Source organism: Tetrao urogallus (assembly GCF_951394365.1).
Source record: "Tetrao urogallus genome assembly, chromosome: 18".
Classification (NCBI taxonomy): domain Eukaryota; kingdom Metazoa; phylum Chordata; class Aves; order Galliformes; family Phasianidae; genus Tetrao; species Tetrao urogallus.
The window spans coordinates 6,183,031-6,201,766 of NC_136831.1; the positions used below are offsets into that span (position 1 = coordinate 6,183,031).

Consider the following 18,736-nt stretch of genomic DNA (forward strand, 5'->3'; position numbering starts at 1 on the left):
ATAGCCTTCGAATGTCTGTGCCATGGGGCAGCACATCTGCCTCGGTCTGATCTTAAGGAAAGACCTTTTATTAAAATATGTGAACATTTCTCTTTTTTTTTTTTTTTTTTCTTTTTTTTTTGGAGCAAAAAGGAAGGGGAGGGAGAGGAGTGGGGGGAGAAGGAAAAAGCCCGATGAAGATATATATTTAAAAAGTATTTTTTTTTTAATCTAAATTAAATAATAGGAAGTAAACCCTTGATTCAGGTCTCTGATATTCCGAAGAGGCAGAGCCCAGCAGCCTGCTTTGCTCTTCATGCTGTCCCCTTCAGCTGAGACTGGCCTGCTGTGTGCCCGTAGGATCTATGGGGAGGTGATGCTTGCCCTTGGTCCCCATGGGGCTTCCACAGAGGGGCACAAGGAACATTCCAGACCACAGTAAGCGTGTTTCTGTTGTTTTGTTTTGTTTTTCTCCCCCTTTTCAAAAGGTAAAACAATTTCTCTCTTTTAAAACTGATACCGAAGGACCAAAGAAATCTAAGCTTAGGGGTGGCCGTTGCATTTTACCTTCCCTGTCCCCATGCCCTGCCATGGCCCCAGCTCAGCCCTCTCCTTGCACAGCCTGTCAGCTCTTCTCTTTCCTCCGGTGCTTCGAGAAACACTTCTTAAATCGAGGTCTCTATGAGTTTGTTTGCTGCTTTATAAACAAAGTATCTGTGAATGATTTTCTTATGCAGCCGGTGGGAAAGAGGAGGTCAGCTTTGTGAGCTGAGCAGCATTTGCTGCCTGAGGCAGGGCAGGACAGGGGAAGGCAGCGTTGTGCCCTGGGCCATCAACCATCCTCCCAGCACTGCGTTGTGGCTTCAGAGCTTCGCAGCCATCCTCTGCGTGCTGTGGGAAGACTTTGTACAGAGCAACCTGGTGCTATGAGGTGTGCAGCCCCTCTCACGTACTGTCGAGCTTCTGGCCGAGGCAGGAGCTCCCTGTTCTGAGCTGTGCAGCAATCCAGCAGAACCAAGGGCGGCAGGGCTGGCTCCATGTGATCCCTGCCCGGTGCTGCCCGTGCACACAGGCTCCCTGGTGGAAATGGACTTTTTCCCCCTTTGGGAAGCGTTGACCTCGGCGATGCTTCTCAGCTGAGAGCTGGGGGGAGGAGGGGAGCCTGGCTTGTGTTGTGAAAGCACAGTATCTTAAAGGTCAATAAGCTTTTACTTCGTTATAGCGAAACAATATAGAAGCAGATGGCTTGAGACAACGATCTCCTGGGTAGAGAGATACCAAGAAAACAAAGCTGTAGCTGCAGCGGGGGCTGAGAGGTGTGGTGAGCTGCAGTTCAGGGCCCCTGAGCTCAGCCCCAGGCAGGCAGCAATGCAGCACAGCACGGAGCTCCCCTTGAGCAGCCCCCAAAGCTTTGTGCTCTCTGTGCTCTGAACCTGAGCCGCGTGTGAGGCAGCCTTTCGTGCCGAACGGACTCAGTGAGCCATTGCTGTTCCTCTCTCTCTGTCTCCTTTTCCCCCATCTGAGAAGGAAGAATATATCACCAGTGTTTTCCTTTACTCCTTGGAGCGATGGCCAACAGCAGCCTCGCCGTTACCGCCGTATCGCGCAGTGTTTCTTTCCAAGTGAAGTATTCCTGCAACCACTGACTGCAGTGGAGAGATTTCTGGGGCTTCCCCACTCCGTAGCTTCCAATGTTAAAACAAAATAAGTACAGTATACATTAAAAAGATAATAATAAGAATAATACACACTGCAGTATTTCTGGTGGCGATTCGTGGCCCGGCTCCTCCTCACCACCCCCAGGAGGATGGAACTGGGCAGGAACGCCCCGAGTCCGTGTAGAAGTTGGCAGAATGGTGATCAATGGTGTGTAAACGTGTTGTTGATTCCATGTATAGAACTGTGATTTCAACTGTCGTTTCTCTCGTACTCTGTAAATATGTGTTTTGGCTGTCGGAAATCTGGTTTAGACTCTTTTCTTGGCAGAATGAACTTGCATGTGGGGCTGGAAAGATCTCAATCTGTGTCACAGTTTCCAAGGGCAGGATGGATTTTTTTTTTTTTTTTTTTTTTTTTTTTTAGAGGACAATAAATTTTTATTTTTTTGCTAAGAAAAAATAAGAAAAAAAAAAAACAAAAAAGAAAAGCAAAATAAAGCAGTGTGTGTGTGTGTGGTGTGTGTGTGTGTGTGTCCATGTGTGCATGCAGCACGGCCCCTCCGTGGCGATCGATGGGGGGAACAGAGCCTGGGGGAGGGGGGGGTCTGTGCCATCACAGCACGTTGCTCCCCTGCACCAGGAATGCTTTGTTCCCCTGCTCCCTCCTGCATTGACCCCCTCACTGTGGGGCTGCTCTTTAGGATAAGGGGGAGCCGGTGGGGTTAGGTGAGGCAGACCCTTTGGAAGTGGCACAACCACAGATCCAGATGGGTTTTGTCCCCCACTTTCTTGCTCAGAATGAGAGTGAGGTGAGCTCGGCAGAGCCCCCGTGGTCACAGTTTTGCTGTCTATGGCACTGGGCATAACATTGCTCTCTTCAAGTGTCCAAGAATGAGCTTTTATTTAAGGCTGCATTCACTGCTTATTGTTCTACAAGCACAGCAGTCATCCGAATTGCCCCATTAAGGACTGTTAGTAATGTGACAGCATCGTGTCCCCAGCACAAGTACCAGCATGGGACGGCATCCCCTCCACAAGCAGAGACCCTTCTTCACATCCCACTGCTGCACTGTGCTGCTCTGCAGAGCTGCATCCCCAACACGGGGACAGAAGCAAGTGACTGCAGCGAGCAAATGGCTGCTTTAATCCCTCGGTCAAGCCTGGCCATGGCAGTCAGCACCAAAGGAGCTTTGTTTCCACCCCCATAGACAGCTTGACCTCAATTGCCTGCAGAGCAGCCACAGGCAGGAGGGTGATGCTTTTAATTCCCCTGCAAACAGGGTCCCTATGAGCTAGGCAGGGGCTGCCTGGGGGAGAGCTCTGGGTTCGTAATTAGTTTAATTGCTGCTAAAAATAAACCAAGCACATACACAGTTAGCAGCCAGCTGCCTGCTGGGTGTTGCAGCTCTCACACCTGGGAATCCCAGGGGTGTTCTGGAGCCAGAAGCATGCAGCTGCTTAGCACAGGCTTGGGGTGATGCTGGGCTCACAGCCTCTGGTTCTGGTGTTTCAGAGCCCCAGGCGCAGCTCAGTGTGGTACCCATTATTGCTGCTGTGCTTCGAGCACTGCTGGGTGCTGGGAGCTCTGCAGGGATGCTTGCTGCCTCGGTGCGTTCCAGCCTGTGACCCCTGCAAAGGGAAACCCTCACCCCTCAGAGCCCCAGCAGACAACGTGGCAGGTGCTGCTTTATTACCCTGCACTGCCTTCTCCCACCCGCCACGAAGGCTGAGCCGGCACACCTGCTGGCTTTTAATTTAAAATAGAAGGAAAAAAGAGACAACCAAGGAGGCAGCCCTGCACCGATGCTGCTGCCCCATGCAGAGCCCTGGGGACACGGCCAGGCAATGTAGTGTTAGTCTGCAGGGAGATCCCCAACCACCCCAGGACCCTCCTGAGCCCCATGGGGGGCAGTGCTGGGGACAAGGATCGCATTCTGGACCCCCACATTTAGGCCCCTCCACTCCTCATGCTGTCTCCTTGGACTGCTTGGCTCGCTGCTTGCGCAGCTTGACGAAGGCCTGGGCCTCCTTGTCTCCCTTCCTGCACTCCAGCAGCTGCAGGATCTCATCTCCTAGGGGGAAAAAAAGGGAGCGATGTGGGGTGGGGAGGACGCACGGTGTGGGGTTGGTTGTGGGGGTGAGATCCCGCCCCCCGTACCGCCAGGTTTGGGGTGGGTGAGGGGGAGGCGTGTTTGGGGCACCCAGCCCGTGTCAGCCCGGTCCTCATCAGCATCCAGGCCCGGCACGTGGCACAGTGGGAAGAAAGCTTCTCCCTCCAGGTCGTTGGCACCCAGAGTGTCGTAGTCAAAGACGGTGAGCAGGAGACAAGCCCCGTCCTGGCGGCATTTCTCAGAGGGGATGAGGCTATGGGGTGGGACACACGGGGACATCTCATCCCGTCATTCACTCCCCCCATTTTGGAGCGGTGGGGTGGAAGCCCATAGGACACCCCAATTTCCCCCGCTGTGTGTCAACCTCTTTCCCCAGCGTCAGCCCAAGGAGAGGGGACAGGAGGTGAAAACCCACCGCAGGACCCACGTCTGTGGGGTAGGGATGGGGAGGTGGGGGCTGCTGGGTGCTGAGCTCTACATACAACTCGAAGGCTTCATCGAAGAGGGGGTGCAGCTCATTCCTCTTGCACTGGGTGCTGCGGGCCACCACCTCGGGAAACTCATGCCGGGGCTCCAGGGTGAGCTGCACGAAGGGGTCACTGGAGCCTGGCAGGGTGCAGCCATCAGCCCTCTGTTTATGGGGCGTCCTGGGCATCATCCAGAGCACCCGGCCCTGCAACGGGGCTGAGACATCCGCGCCTGGCCCATGGTGACTCCATACAGGGAAATAACCCCCTTCTTCCCTCAGCAGACCCTGGGTTGCAGCCCTGTGCTCTCACCGTTGGAGTCCAAGGGGATGAGGTTGGCAGCATTGAGCACCTCCACGCGCAGCTTCTGCTCCGAAGGGCGGTACAGCGCTTTGATGGTCACAGCCCCGTACTTCTCTGAGCTGATGCCCAGCTGCACGGCATGGTAGAGGGAGCGTTATGGGGGCCTGGGGGCATCCTCCCAGGTGCCACAGAGCCCAGCACTGGGATAAAACCACTGCTGACAGGGCAAGGACTGAGGGAGGCCGTGGGCAGGCTGTGTGGGGGGCCCTGACTCCCACCTGCTCCTGGATCCTGTTGCTGAAGTACTTCTGGATGAGCTTGCGGCTGGTGGAGGAGCAGAGGGCCAGGCGGCTCTCCAGTGACTGCAGAGAGGATAAGGGGTGACTATCAAGGTCTGCAGCCTTGGGGACACCCCTCTGCATAGAACACCCAAAGGACATCCTGGCCCCCCCAGCACCATACCAGGAAGGCAGTGCTGTGCAGGGTGTCCAGAGGCAGCCCGCAGCCCTCAGCATGGAAGCACAGCTCCAGGCTCTGAGGAGGAGAATGCTGTTAGCAGCAACCAGGTGCCCACCCAGGAATCCTCCCCCAGCCCCCCAGGTACCTTCAGGGCACAGTGCAGCTTCCTGCAGTGCTGCACCGAGGGCACCTGTGGGCCAGCAGCCGCTGTCAGCACGGCCAAGGTGTGATGCCAGAGCAGAGCAAGGAGGCTGCGGGGCAAAGGAGGGGGCAGTGAGCTGGGGGACATACAGAGCACACACAGGTAACCAAGCTCACCCCACTGAGCTCAGCCCCACAGCCCCACACCAAGGACGAGGGGTCACCTTTTGAAGTTCTCCTGGACCAGGTGCTCGTTGAGGTACTGCAGCTCTGACTCCAGGAACTTCATGAGAGGGAGGATGGACTGCATAGCAGGAGAGAGGCATTGGGGTGGGCACGGGGGGGGGGGCTGCATTCAGCAGGGCACAGCAGAGGGGTTGGGCCAGGTGCTTACATCCTCAGGCTCCTGAGCATTGCTGGGGGCTGACAGCTCTTGAATGTGCCTGGCGATGCCCGCTTCCAGCTGCCAGGAGAAAAAGCACACAAACACAATGAGGTTTATTTCCATCCCCTTGGGTTAAACTTCCTCACTTCAGGTCAGGCGCAGGGCAACCTGCGGCAGGTGCTCACCTTGGTGGCCAGAGCTTGCACCACGTCCTGAACCTCATGGTCCAGACAGCAGACGGTGCTGTCGAGCTGATGGTGCAGCGTGTGCTGGATCTGCTGCTGGTCAATGACAGCCCCCATGCGCCGCTCCAGCTGGGCCCAGTCCAGCTGCAATGGCAGCTTCAGGATGAGAAGCCGCAGCTGCTTGATGTTGTTCACCACGATGCAGAGCTGGGGAGGAAGGTCATTACTCAAGTTATCCCTCTGGCTCCAACCCCAACCCCATTTTCATCCTCATCTCTATCATCCCTCCCACTCTCATCCCTACCCTAATTCCACCCTCATCATTCCCATCCTCATCCTCATCCCCATCATTTTCATCCCGTTCTCATTCCCACCCACATCTCCATCCTCTTTCCCATCTTCATCCCCACCCTCATCCCTACCATCATTCCCCTCCTGCCCTCTCCCCAGACCCACACATTTTTCCCTCCTGATTTTCCACGATGACAGCCATCAGGTCCAGCTGATCCCCATGAAAGCCAGACCCAGGATACTGGCTGCTCAGCTGCTCAGGAACAACGGCCAAACCTTGCCTCCCCCTAAGCCCAGTGTCCTGCCCCAGTACCAACCCTGTTGGCTGCTTCACCCTCGTTCTGCTTGCTCAGTGACAGAGCCTCAGCCCTCTCCTTGATGAGCCGGCAATACATCAGGGCGATTTTGCACATATCCTGCATGGTTGAGAAGGAACAAGTGACACCAGCAGCGCAGCACGGAGAAACCACTATGTTGGCATGGGACACTGGCCCCATTCGTTGGGACCTGACTCTAAAAGTAAGAGGAAACTTCTGCTGCTTGTGTTTGCTTGACCAGTCCCAAGAGCACAAACCTCCACGAGTTTCACCATGATCATGAAGGCTTCCTCAGGATCCGGCCAGTTGAGCTGCTGCCAGGTCTTCACGATCTGGGCGTAGCAGGTGGACAGGTCAACAGTGGACGTGCTGTGCTTGTTGTGCTCCCCGAAGGGCGTCAGCTGGGAGGGCACAGAGCAAAACCAACCCAGTCATCCCCGACTGGAGAGCTGCTCCCTTTGTTTTAGGACCATCGCCAGATCTTTCCTACACCCACCCTCAATCTGTGCCATCACCTGACCGCTCTGGGGAATGGAGGAGATGGGAATGCAGCGCCCCATGCCTTCCCTCATTCTCCATCCCAGTGTTGAACAGCAGTGAAGAACAGGCTGAGGAGCCCCTGCCCCCATAGCTGCCTTCCCTCTTTCTGAAGGCCAGAAGAACCAGCTCATAGCATAAGCCAAATCACAGGGAGAGAAACCAGGCTGCAAGAGGGACCTCCGTGGTGGCATCAGTGCCATGAAACAGGCACGGAGGTAAGGACCACAGAGGAGTAAAGAGCCATGGGAAAAAGAACCCACTGGGGGTGTGTGAGGGAGCTGGTGGGACCCCAAATGCTGGGGGAGATTTCTCCTCCTGGGTTACCTGGTCCATCTGCACAGCCCTCTGTGCTCTCTCCAGTGCGATGCTGTAGGCCTTCTGCAGCCACTGAGGCACAGCTTCCTTGAACCACTGGTGGAAATCACTCAGAGCCAAAGGCCCATCTCTGTGGATGGAGAAACCAGCTGAGAAACCAGCTTCTCCCAGTGCATGGTGATGGCATGGGACTTCCAACCCTCCATCATCTCATACACAAGAAACAGAATAAGGAGAAGACTCCCCTTTTGGATGCCCCCATCAAAACCCACTGAGAAATGAGCATAAAAATCATAGAATGTAGTTGGAAGGGGGCCATCAAGTCCAACTAAGGATCCCAATAAGGATCATCGAGTCCAAGCCTGAAACTCTTCTGATGATGCTCACTCCAACACCAGGCCTGCTCTGGGGTGTAATTAGGGGTGGAATGAGAGCGAAGGCTTTGGTGTTCTTCCACACTGACTGCTCAGTGCCCCATTCCAGCACCACCCCTCTGGCAGGCTGATACCTCTTCGGGAGGAAGTCCTTCATCTTGTAGAGCTCCTGCAGGTTCAGGTAGAGCTGGAAAAGGCTTTCAGCTGTGGGTTTGGACATGCCAGCGTCGACCTCGCGCAGCTGCTCCTGGACGTGCTCTGCAACCTGGCAGCGACAATGGGGAGAAGGGCAGCTCATGGGCCACAGGGTGAGGGGGGTCCAGCTGGGAAGGCATGGGCTGTCTGAAGCCATGGGGAAAGGGGCAGCTCATGGCACTCCTTTTCATGTGGCATTTGAGGAGATCTTTTGGGTCAGGCAAATAGATAAATAATGATGGTGACTCTAAGGGAGTGCAGGGGAAGATGGAATTTCTACGGCGTGCTTTCTTCCCAGGCTTGCAACAAGAAGCCAAGCCTGAAGGCTACCTAAAAATCTCAGCCAGGCTTTAGACCTCAGCTCCAGGAGTGCAGAGCAGCCACAGGATCACTCACCAGGCTCTCCAGCTCCAAGTAGGTGATGGAGAAGAGATTCAGCTTCAAGGTGCTACAAAGAGAGAAACAGAATCAGGAGCCAGTCCCAACCCAGCAAACCCAGCCCATCCTATTCCATTAGAGAGAGGAGAGCTCTGCGGGACAGAACTGGGACTGCTCAGTGATCTCCTTTTGCAGGTGGAACCCAAGGACCAGGGAATGAAGCATCAAACTGCCTCATTGCTCTTGGTCCTGTGGAAGGTGGTTGAGGAGGGGTTTGAGCTCCACACCCCACCTGATGAAGAAATTATTCCAGATTTTGTGGCATTGCTGGAGATCTCCTATCACCTCCAAAAGGAGTTTGGCCAAGGCTTTGCCGTTTTCCTCCATGCTCTGAAAAAGAAGGAACAGCTCATTTGGGATGCTCAGCGATACTGAAGTGACCTGACCTCCATTTGAAACGGATTCATTTCTATGATCTGTCCTTGTGAGGCAGCAAGCTATCGTTGGATCCACATGTGGAACACCGAGCTTGTAGGGCTGGTCTGAGCACCATCGCTTTGGAGTAGCAGAGGTGGGAACTGACCTTCACCATGGGCTGGAGGTGCAGCTTCTTCATGTGGAACCATTCCGTCGTGCCTGACTGCAAGAGAGGAGCCACAGTGTGACAGCACTGAAGCTGCAGCACCAAGCCAGCCGTGGGGCTTTGCAGGAAGCCAGGTAGGGGTAGGGGGTGGACAGGAGGCCCCACTACCTTGAGCGCCTCAGAAACCATTTTGGGGAGATCAGGGCTGAGTGTGCACAGCTCTCTGAAAGCTTTCATCTTGCACATCTGGACCAGGACCCTGCAAAAGGGAGAACCATTGACAAAACCCATCACCAGCCCCTCCAAGACAACACCTCTTCCCCAGGAGGCCCTACACAAACAGTTCTCCCAACAACCAGACTCACCGGAGCAGGGACTGCAGCCTCTCTGTGGACCTCGGGACAGAGAGGGGGAAGATGATGCGATACCTCCGGATGAGGGACACCCCATAGGTCAGCAAGGACTGGAAGGACTCTGCCAGCTCTGCTTTCTGGGGGATGGAAGGGAACACGCTGTTGCGCACGGTGCTGGGACCGTTGAGCCTCATAGAAGAGAGCCCAAGGCTCTTGCTCCTTTCCTGAAGCCCCCAGGAACTGCTCCCCAGAGGAGCTGAGCTGAGTTTTGTGCTGAAAGCTCACTGCTATGCGTGAAACGTTCCAAATCTCAGCACGGGATTCAGATGCCCTGGGAAAACAGGCCATGGGGAGGCAGCAGGAACTGGGTCAGATTTAATAGTCATTGGGCTTGGGACCTAGGCATGGTTGGATAGCAGCAGCTTCTCTGTGATGGGGAACAAATTCCCTGGTCTGTCCCGGTCCCATAACTGTTTCCCACCAGTAATGCCCTGCAGCCCATCCCTGAGGTCTCTGGGCAGCCCCACACCCCACAAGTTCCTGCCCTTCCCTGGAGGGAAATGCAGCCAGGAGCCAGCAGGAGATGTGAGCTCACACCTCCCCATGTCCCACCTGCTCCGGCCGCAGGCGCTCCTGCATCCACTGGTACTCGATGCTGGTGATCTGGTGCAGCAGGCAGCTGCTGTTGAACTCCAGGCTCTGGTACAGCTTGCTGTACGCCAGCCACTGCCTGGGGATTTGGGGAGAGGTTGAGGTGAGCCCCAAGGGGGTGGCACAGGGTGCTCACCAAGGCTGTTACAGCCAGAATGGGGAAATGGAGATGGAATACTCACGCCATGACCTGGTGGAAGTCAGAGAGATCCTTTTGTGTGGCATGCAGGTACAGCACAGTGCTGGCATGTGGGCTCAGCTCCCCGTCCCAGGCGGTGCTGCCGGCCTGCCAGGATGCACATCTGGGTCAGGAACTCTGCAGTAGGCTGGGAATGTTGTTCATGGGGCCCCAGTCACGGCCAGGCGTCTCCTGACCCCATCACGGTGCAACATGCCAATGTGGCAGCCACCAAGATCATCATCCCCCATCCCATCCCTGCTGCTCCTCTCTCCTTACGGCACCTGGTGCTGCAGGATCTCATGAGACACCAGCTGCTGCAGGAGGTGGCGATGCACGGTGTAGCTCGGCTGCGTCCGGCTGCAGGTGGTGGCCCTCTGGAACGAGACAAGGCATGCAAAGCACGTGAGCAATAACCATCCCCTGCCCAAGCAGTTGGAGAGCTGGGAACACAGCTGGGGACACAGGGATGCAAACAACGTGGGGTTGGAGAACCCCCATCTGAACTCAAGTCGAAGTGTGAAGTGTGTCAACGCCTCCGGTCCCAGAGATGGGACACAGAGGATGGGGATCTGGGGGCGACCCTTCCTGCCGAGGCGATGGTTCCCTCGCTCCTACCTTCTTGTGGGTCAGCAGGAACTGCAGGTGACATTGGCCCCGGTTGGGGTACGTCTCTGTGCGCGGCTCCAGTTGGTACCACTGGTCATCCCAGCAGTGCAGGTCCTGTGTATGCAGAGATGAGGTGCAGGGAGCTGTTCCACTGTGCTGGCGACTCGGCATCGCTCCTGGGAGCTGTGCTGCCATGCTGCCACGTCACCTCCCCAGCCTTCACTCACATCCAGGGCTCACCTTCAGACGGAGGACCACATTCCCCAGGAAGTCATCCTGCCCTTTGTCCTTCCGAGCATCCTTAAAGATCCTGAAAGGCAGGAGCAAGAGGATGAAGGGATCCACACAGCCACCAACCGGCTGTGATTCGGACAGAGCAAAGCAATATGGAGACAGCAGAGAACTGCTGCCCTCCCTCCCTTCCTCCAAGGACATTTAGTGAACCCAGGGAGCAAACACACGATGCCCACAGCCCCACGTGGCAGCACGCACCGTTTGAGGCCATGGAGGTCCGTCAGCTCGCCCAGCTTGTGCCGCACTGATTCCACCGTGTCTGAGTCCCTGGGAGCAGAAGCAGCAAGGGAAAGGAATTCATGTGATCAGTGAACATTCCAAGGGGAAATGGAGTCCAAGGGGATTTTTGTGCTTGGAAATGTGTGCAGATCTGAAGGTCACCCCACTGACTCTCCCAGCCCCATGCTGGGAGGCAGAACCCTGCTCCAGCTGTACTCACCACATGTCCAAGTAGAAGCTGGCTGTTTCCATGTCTTCAAACTCCCTGGAAGGAATGGTTAGCAGCACACGTCAAGATAGCGGCCTTTGAGAGGTGGGGATGGAAGTGGAAATAGACAGAGGTGGAAGTGAAGATAGATGGAGGTGGAGATAGAGATGCAGATGGAGATGAGGTGGAAGCGGAGATGGAGAGACGGAGAAGTGGAAATGGAGACCCCACCCCACCCCACACAGCCTCAGAGCCCTGAGACCCCTTAGTAGCAATGGGAGGAACGGGTGGCAGATTACAGGATAAACGTCTCATCCCACACCGGGTTGAGGGTCTGGCTGATGATTTGGGTGCGATGGATCTGGTCTTCAGGGATGAGGTCCTTGACCACAGCTTTCAGCCTCCTCTTGCTGTTGGGGTGGGCTGGCTCCTGGCTCTTGGACTCGATGCCCAGCAGGCAGTACGGGTCGCTGTACCCTGCAAGAGCCAGCAGTGCTGTCCCCACTGAGAGCAGCAGCTGTACCCTTTCTGCAAAGCCACCCACCCAGCTCTGCTTACCGCTGACGTCTTTGCCCAAAATCCCTTTGGCTTCTTTCACGGTTGCTTTCAGACAAAAAATTGGGCTCTGGCAGAGAGAAAAGATTGCTTAACGGAGGGGAAAAGCAGCCACAGTGTTTGCTGCTGGATGCACCCCAGGAGGTGATGCTGCTGCGTGCTCAGCTGGGTGTCACTGACCCCAGGAAACAGTTCAGTGCCCCCTGTCACAAACAAGCTCAGTCCCTGCACAGACCTGGGGCATTCCAAACCCAAACACCCAAATCCAGCAGCACCCCAGCACAGAGCCCGCCCTGCTCCGTACCTCCAGCTCCTGGACCTGCTGCATGATGGTCCTGTGCTCCTCTGCATCCATGCCAAAAGCCTGTTACAAACATTAGGGCTGGTAACGGATGTGGCCCTGCTGATGGTGGCTGGAGGGCAGCCAAGGACTTTCCAGCTGGAGCAGCAGGAAGGCTGGGAGAGCTCATCAGGGAGAGCCTTCTGAGCGCCCCGGTGCCATCCCCAACCCTGTGGGGTCTTTAGGAATTGCCTTCTGAGGGTCCCATGGAGAAGCACCCACCTTCTGCACATAGGCACAGAGCTCCTGGCTGTCAGCAACGTGTTGGGGCTGTGGTTTGCCCAGACGGTGCCGGATGGTGTAAAGCACCTCCTGGTAGAGCAGGGCCAGCTGTGGGGACAGTGCCGTCACATCACTGCCTTTACAGCGGCCTCCCTTATCTTTGCTTGCCCTCCCCCCCAAAGCACCCAGGGGATGCTGACAGCAGGGTGCTCCTCCTGCACCCAAAAGTGCTCTCCCCCCCCCCCCCCCGATGGCCCCAGTGATGGGGAAACCACAGGAACCCACAGGAACCCACAGGAACCCATGTGCTCGTACCTCTTGCTTGGAGAAGCGGTGTGAGAGATCCATCTGGAGAAACAAGAGGGGAAGGAGGGATTTCCCATCAGGTCTGGGGGCACAGTGATGGTGGGTAGAGGGAACAGGGTGGGCTTGTCCCAAAAGCGCCATTAAACCCCAATGGCACTTAAGGCAATGAAATGAAAACCATTTTCCTTCCGCCTATCTTCACCTGGGGATGGCGACCCCAGTGGTGCTGTGTGCCATCTGGGACAGCTCGCAGTGTTTGAGCCCCTCGGGGTGCAGTGGGGTGACTCAAAAACAAACAAAACAACAACAAAACCCCACACTCATATTTTGGAAATGTTTGAAACTCATTTGGTCCTTTCTGTGCTGAGGACGAACACAGCTCAGATTGGGCTGGGGTGTTTGGGCGGATGGATGAGCCCAACCCAAGACCCGAAATGACCTTGGGATCCTCCTAGTGGGAAAAGAAAAACACCCACTGGATCATCACTGTTTGCTTATGGCAAATCTAGGGCTGCCATAATCCCCTGACCATCTGTGCTGGGTTCTGCTCCACCACCACTGCAGGTTAACACGGGAGCTGCTCCTGCTTATGTGGATAACGGGTGCTGAGCTGGCAGCAGGAAGTTTATTGTTTGGGGGCATTCAGTCCTACTTCTCCCTTGGCTCCAGCCCCAGCCCGCTCTGGCCACACGCTCCTCACCCCATTTCTCCACCTGAGCACATTTTCACCATACATCTGCCAGCTCTGCACCCTGGGCTCCCACAGCCACCTCGCGCCGAACGCCGTCCCCATCCCACAGCACCTACCTCGGGGTTCTCCTCCTCCCTGGGGAGGCTCCCCATAGGTGCTCCACCAGCAGCCGCCATCCTGGGGCTGGGCTGAGCAGCCACCCCAGCACTGCTCTGCCTGCCCCCCCCTTGATCATGTGCTCAGAGGAAACCGCAGCCCCTATCGCATCACGGCTACTGGAGCAGAAACGGAAGCAACGTAGGAGCTGCAGCATGCAGCACCCACAGCTCTGTGGTGCAGGAGTGGGGTGAAGGGAAGGCATCATGTGCAAATTCAGCCATTAATTGTGAGCGAGGGGTTGGGAGAGAGTGGGCAAAAGCTGCCACGGAAGGCAAAAATCATTGGAGGTGAGGAGGACACGCAGCAGTGGCACAGAGGGCCTGGGCTGCTCTGTGCTGGAGTACTTCATGAGCATGGGAGGGGGACCCCACAGAGAGCAGAAGTTGACTCCATGACTGGGAACGGGATATAATGGGATATGCAGCATGGCTCCAAAGCTGTGGGGTGAGAAACTGCAGCACACAGATACCCTGCGGCACCCCGAGCAAGTTTGGGCTGGGAACTGATGCAGTCACTGCACACATGGATGGGGACAGCCACGGGGTTTTCCAGGCATCGCAGCTCATTGAGCAAAAGAGCAGGAAATGAGTGGGAACCCAGGGCTGCTGATGGCCTTCGTCCATGTAAACACTTCATTTGATTGCAGCATGCAGACTTTCGCACCAGCAGCGCCCTTCCCTCCGAAACCTATCAGAACATCACCCAGGCTGAGCTCAGCATCACATCCTCTCTGCTCCCCACTCTGGCGTTGCCACGTGCTGCCCTTTGTGCTGCTCAGTGCTGGGCTCAGCCCATAGGAATCCTGGATTAGTGTTCCCTTCACCTTGGGCAAGCAGCAGATGGGACACACAGAGGAGGAGGCCCAGCCCAGCCCTACAGACAGAGACGCTGAGCACTGACGTGGGACATCAGCACGGCATGCTGTTCTTATCAGAGTAAAGCAGAGATGCAATGACGTATGGTGCTGCTGGGAAACAAATGCTTTCGTCTGAGTTTGGTTTTGGTTGCAAAAGCAAAATCTGTCATAGCAAAGAGCAACTGCAGAGATAAAGGCACAGCAGGCACAGCACCCCCGAGCTGCTCGCACCTCTGCTGCTTCTCACCAGTAGAAAGTTAAGAAGGGCAGAGCAACACCATCCACCCCAGCACCAAGAGCAGCTTCCAGAAGTACCTCAGCTTTCTGCTTAGCAGGGATAACCCATGGAGCTGAATGCTCCCCACCTGCAGGCAATCTGCAGGACCTTGCACTCCCCTGCTCTAAAAGGTCACTGACAGCAATCAGTGCTGCCCAAACCAGCTCCCCCCGCACACCAGTCCACCCCCACGAGCACAGCCAGGGGCACGCACCACAGATATGCACAGTACAGAGCAAACCCTTCCATCCCCTTTAAAAATAATTCACCCTAAAGGAAAAACCTCTTCCTCTACAGGCTATAGGGCTACATAAGGCTACAGGCTGCCCTGGAACAAATTGAGTCTATAGTTAATAATAGAGGTTACAGCTGCTGCTTTGGGGTACCAGAGCTAACAGGGCAATGGACAGCAAGAGGCATTGCAGCCTTCAAGATTTATCTCATCTCTAGATGAGAACCTGGCACAGAGGGACCCGCGAGCACAAAGCACTGCTGATCTTCCTACCTCTGCACCTGATAATCCTGAAGCCACCTCCTGTCCTTATCTGAAGCTGAGCAGAAATGGTCAAACGGTCAAAAAACTGATTTCAACACACATCCCTCCCTCACTTCTCCTTTTAAACCCCGGCTCCGATGACTGCGCAAACCCTGTGATGGTTTGGCAAACCATGCCACAAATGGGCAGTGAGGGGAGTGGGAATGGGGTGGAAGGAGCTTTCACAATGAGGGCAGTGTGGGCCCAGCCCCCCCTGCAGCTTCCTGCTGCCCCAGACCCCCCGGTGCTGCCTGCCCTGGGTCTGGAGAGACGAGACCTGAGCGAGGCAAAGACAAAATGTAGATAGGCAGCATTTGCTGAGCCAGGCTCACAGCCCAGCTTCAACAGCACAAAGCAAATCAATACCTTTTGCTCCAGGATCCACCTGTCAGCAGTCCGTCGTCCCGGGGCAGGCAGGAGGACACAGCAGTGAGCATGACAGCACAGACAGCTCTGAGTACAGTGGGTGCTGCAATACGTTTCCAGCTCAGGCTCAGGAGAGAGCAGCATTTCCAGCTGACTCACCCGGGGTTTGCAGACGGCTGAGTAATGGCAAGCCTGACTGTGGAGAAAACCCTCATCTAAAATTAACTTCCTCACCTCGCGTGGCCTGGCGTTTCAAACCAACACATAACAAGTAATAAGGGGAAAGAAATAGAAAGGCCAACATTTATCACTCGGTCTCACTCAGCAGAACGGTGTGGTGAGGAGGGCTCAGCCCCTTCCTCAGGCTGCAGGCATTCCTGAGCAGGTAGGCACAAGCCCTGCAAACACCTTCCCCAGCCCAAAGGATTTCAACAGGACTTTCAGGTCCTGCCATAGGACGCCTGTGAGCAGCTCCTGCAGTAACTGCTCTTTGCACAACATCTCAGAGAGCTTTGGAAATACCTCATTTCACCACAGCCCAGCAAAGGGGGGAAACAGCCCCATCTCGGAGCAGGGAAGCAGGCACCAAGAGTCACAGCACAGAGACAGGACTGCGCACATCAGCTGGAAATCTGTTTGTCCAAAGGTTTGCTGGATCCAACACGAACTGCTGCCCACGCCCTGCCTTTCTGTGTCACGGTGTAACATCACACCACAGGTCTCATCGTTTCTGACCTGCTCCTTCTCCCCTTCTCACAGCGTGCAGGAACAGCAACATCCACTAAGAAGCCGTTGTAAAAGGCTCCCAGCCACTGATTTAGCTCACTAAAATCCACGTTAAGAACAGGAATATTTCATTTCTTCTGGCCTGATTCACCCCAAATGTTTTTCTTTATTTTTTTTAAGGCAGCAAACACTACATCTTCTCTGCTGACTTTACTGCTTGCCCACGCCAGCAGAAGAGAGATTCAGCTTGAACCATGCAGCCGAGCTGCCATGAAAGTAATTACAGAAAACTTTTTTCCCTGGAGCACACTTAGTAGTGGAAGGATATCAGAAGTAAAAAGAACCAAGCCAACACTCAGATGTTTGTGCTGCTTGTATGAGAGCTGTACTGTAAGAGACTTGGGAGCTTCACACAAAGTGTGCTTACTTACAGACATTAATCCTAGTAGAGTGTAAATGGGAAAGAGCCCTTTTGAAAGCAGGAGCCGTGGTGTCCCAAGCTTCCTGCAGCTTCTTATGCTGAGCTGATGAGATACAAGAAAACCAGCGCTGAAGTATTTTAATTCACAGAACAGGGATTGCATTGTTCTCACTGGGCTGTAACGTCTTCTGTCTTCATGTTTCCCTTCTCCACCCACTTCTTGCTAAAGAAATCAAGCCCGAGTTGATGGGCCAGCACAAAAATTCATTAATACAGTTATGTGGGAGGACAAACAACGCTGAGAGCAGAACTTGGAAGGTGTCCCTTGACTCCTTTCTCCAGCAATAGATTACAAGGAGCTCTTACAAAGACAACCGGTCTGGAAATAAACAAATTGGGGTAAAATGCTGAGCAGCTGCCTCACCAGTTTCTAACAGGAATTGGAAAATGGGCATCTGTGAAGATTTAATACCTTACTCTCATTTCACCAGCGAGCCTCAGCCAAGAGAAATGCCCCTTCCCATCCACAAACACACAACGTTCCGTTTCGAGCTGATTTCGCTTTACTTCAGTCTTGGCAAAACAAATCTGCATTCGGAAGTCATTTCACATTAATATATTAATCAAACATTTTCAAAATAAATATATATATATATATAATATATGCATATTTAAAATAACCATTTCTTTACATCACTGCAGTAGCAATTCTAGAAAAGTCAGTGCACAGAGAGCAGCGATTTGATTAATCACCTAAACTCAGACAAAAAGAAAACAGGAGGTGGACCTTTTTCTCTCCAAGCAGGCTGCATGCAGCAAGTCTCAGCAGCTCCCTAGCACATGATCTTTCTCCACACTTGCTGGGACGGATCTTCGCCCTCACAAACAGTCAGAAGTCAGTAAAATCTGATTGATGCAAAGCTTTGTACCATGCAGTTTCACAGCTTGGTCACTGATCAGTGCTGCAGAGGTTCTGAGCACGACAGACTTTGCAAATGAGATGAATGTTGTGGAAGGAAAATGCCTGAACCTTCAGTGCAAAGCGCTGACATTCAAACAAACTCACAGCTGATCCAGGAACACTGACAGCATTAAACAACATCCAGCTGCACAGCTCAGTTACACCTCACAACTCACTTCACCTTTTCATACATTCTCTCAAGTGTTTCCAGGGCAGAAGCAACTATTTTCTTCCCATGAGCGACTAATTCACCAGTTAAATCACAGCAGTAAGATACTTCACTGGCCAAAGTGTAACTTGTGTTACAGGGGGGGGAAAAAAAGTGCATTAATGACTATAAGGATAATATTCAGGGCTTTGTGATCTCAAGCCCACGTAGTGGAATGGAAAAAAGAGATAAGTGAGAATGAGTGTTCCCATGTGATCTGCAAGCAGTCAGATGCTGCTGATCAGCCCTGCAAAGGGCAGCTTTGTTCAAAAAAGGAAGCTTGTCAGCATCATCACAGTGCAGAGCAGAACAATCTGGAGGGCTATCAGATTCGTTGTGACAGTTAGGAACAGCTCGGTTTTTAAAGAAAGTTTATCAGATATCTGCATAATCTGATGGACACTTATTTTCTCTGAGATTCCAAAGGTTCCCACTGAAGCCCTTTTCCAGTAACAGAGGAAGAAGTTGGGTTTGATACTAGAGGTTTAGAGGGCTATCTAGAGACATCTCAGTGCCCACAGAACCCCAAAGTAAAGACAAGACTCCCCAGGGGCCTTGTTTCCATGTTATGAGCTTGTTAATTATCACTCTGCAACAGCAGCTCACTCTAAAGAGGTATAATTTAAGTATCAGAAGAAACAGACATGAAGGAAACTATCAGAAAGAGAACCTTGAGATCTAGTGTTGGCGTGCAAAGGGAGAAGGGAAAACTGTGGTAGGACTGCAAACCCTCAGAGCTCTTGGAGGTAAGCCAGGCTGCTGAGATCTCCCCTTGCCCTGCTCATATCTACCACTAAAGTCCAGGAAAGCTACGTGCCTTGAGGTAAGGCTCTACTCCTCAGTGCTATGGACCATGCCCCAGGATTCAGCCAAAGTGGGAAGTAAGAAAGCAACGAGTTGTGGAGGAGTTCTGTGGTAGC

General features: G+C 54.0%; 1 protein-coding gene across 1 annotated transcript; it reads right to left on the minus strand.

Moving 5' to 3' along the window:
* Window positions 1-3,602: 3,602 nt before the first annotated feature.
* On the minus strand, window positions 3,603-13,483 carry UNC13D (unc-13 homolog D; the record flags this gene model as incomplete). Its single annotated transcript, XM_079544130.1, has 32 exons — window positions 3,603-3,709; window positions 3,796-4,001; window positions 4,231-4,354; window positions 4,528-4,648; window positions 4,797-4,880; window positions 4,981-5,052; window positions 5,123-5,228; window positions 5,343-5,422; window positions 5,513-5,581; window positions 5,689-5,895; window positions 6,297-6,395; window positions 6,554-6,697; window positions 7,161-7,281; window positions 7,660-7,790; window positions 8,117-8,168; window positions 8,391-8,488; window positions 8,682-8,738; window positions 8,850-8,940; window positions 9,047-9,171; window positions 9,647-9,764; window positions 9,868-9,971; window positions 10,148-10,240; window positions 10,482-10,586; window positions 10,713-10,782; window positions 10,965-11,033; window positions 11,206-11,250; window positions 11,493-11,670; window positions 11,752-11,818; window positions 12,053-12,112; window positions 12,311-12,418; window positions 12,626-12,658; window positions 13,424-13,483. The coding sequence occupies 32 exons, from the start codon at window positions 13,481-13,483 to the stop codon at window positions 3,603-3,605; spliced, it is 3,204 nt and encodes a 1,067-aa protein (XP_079400256.1).
* Between the last annotated feature and the right edge of the window lie 5,253 nt (window positions 13,484-18,736).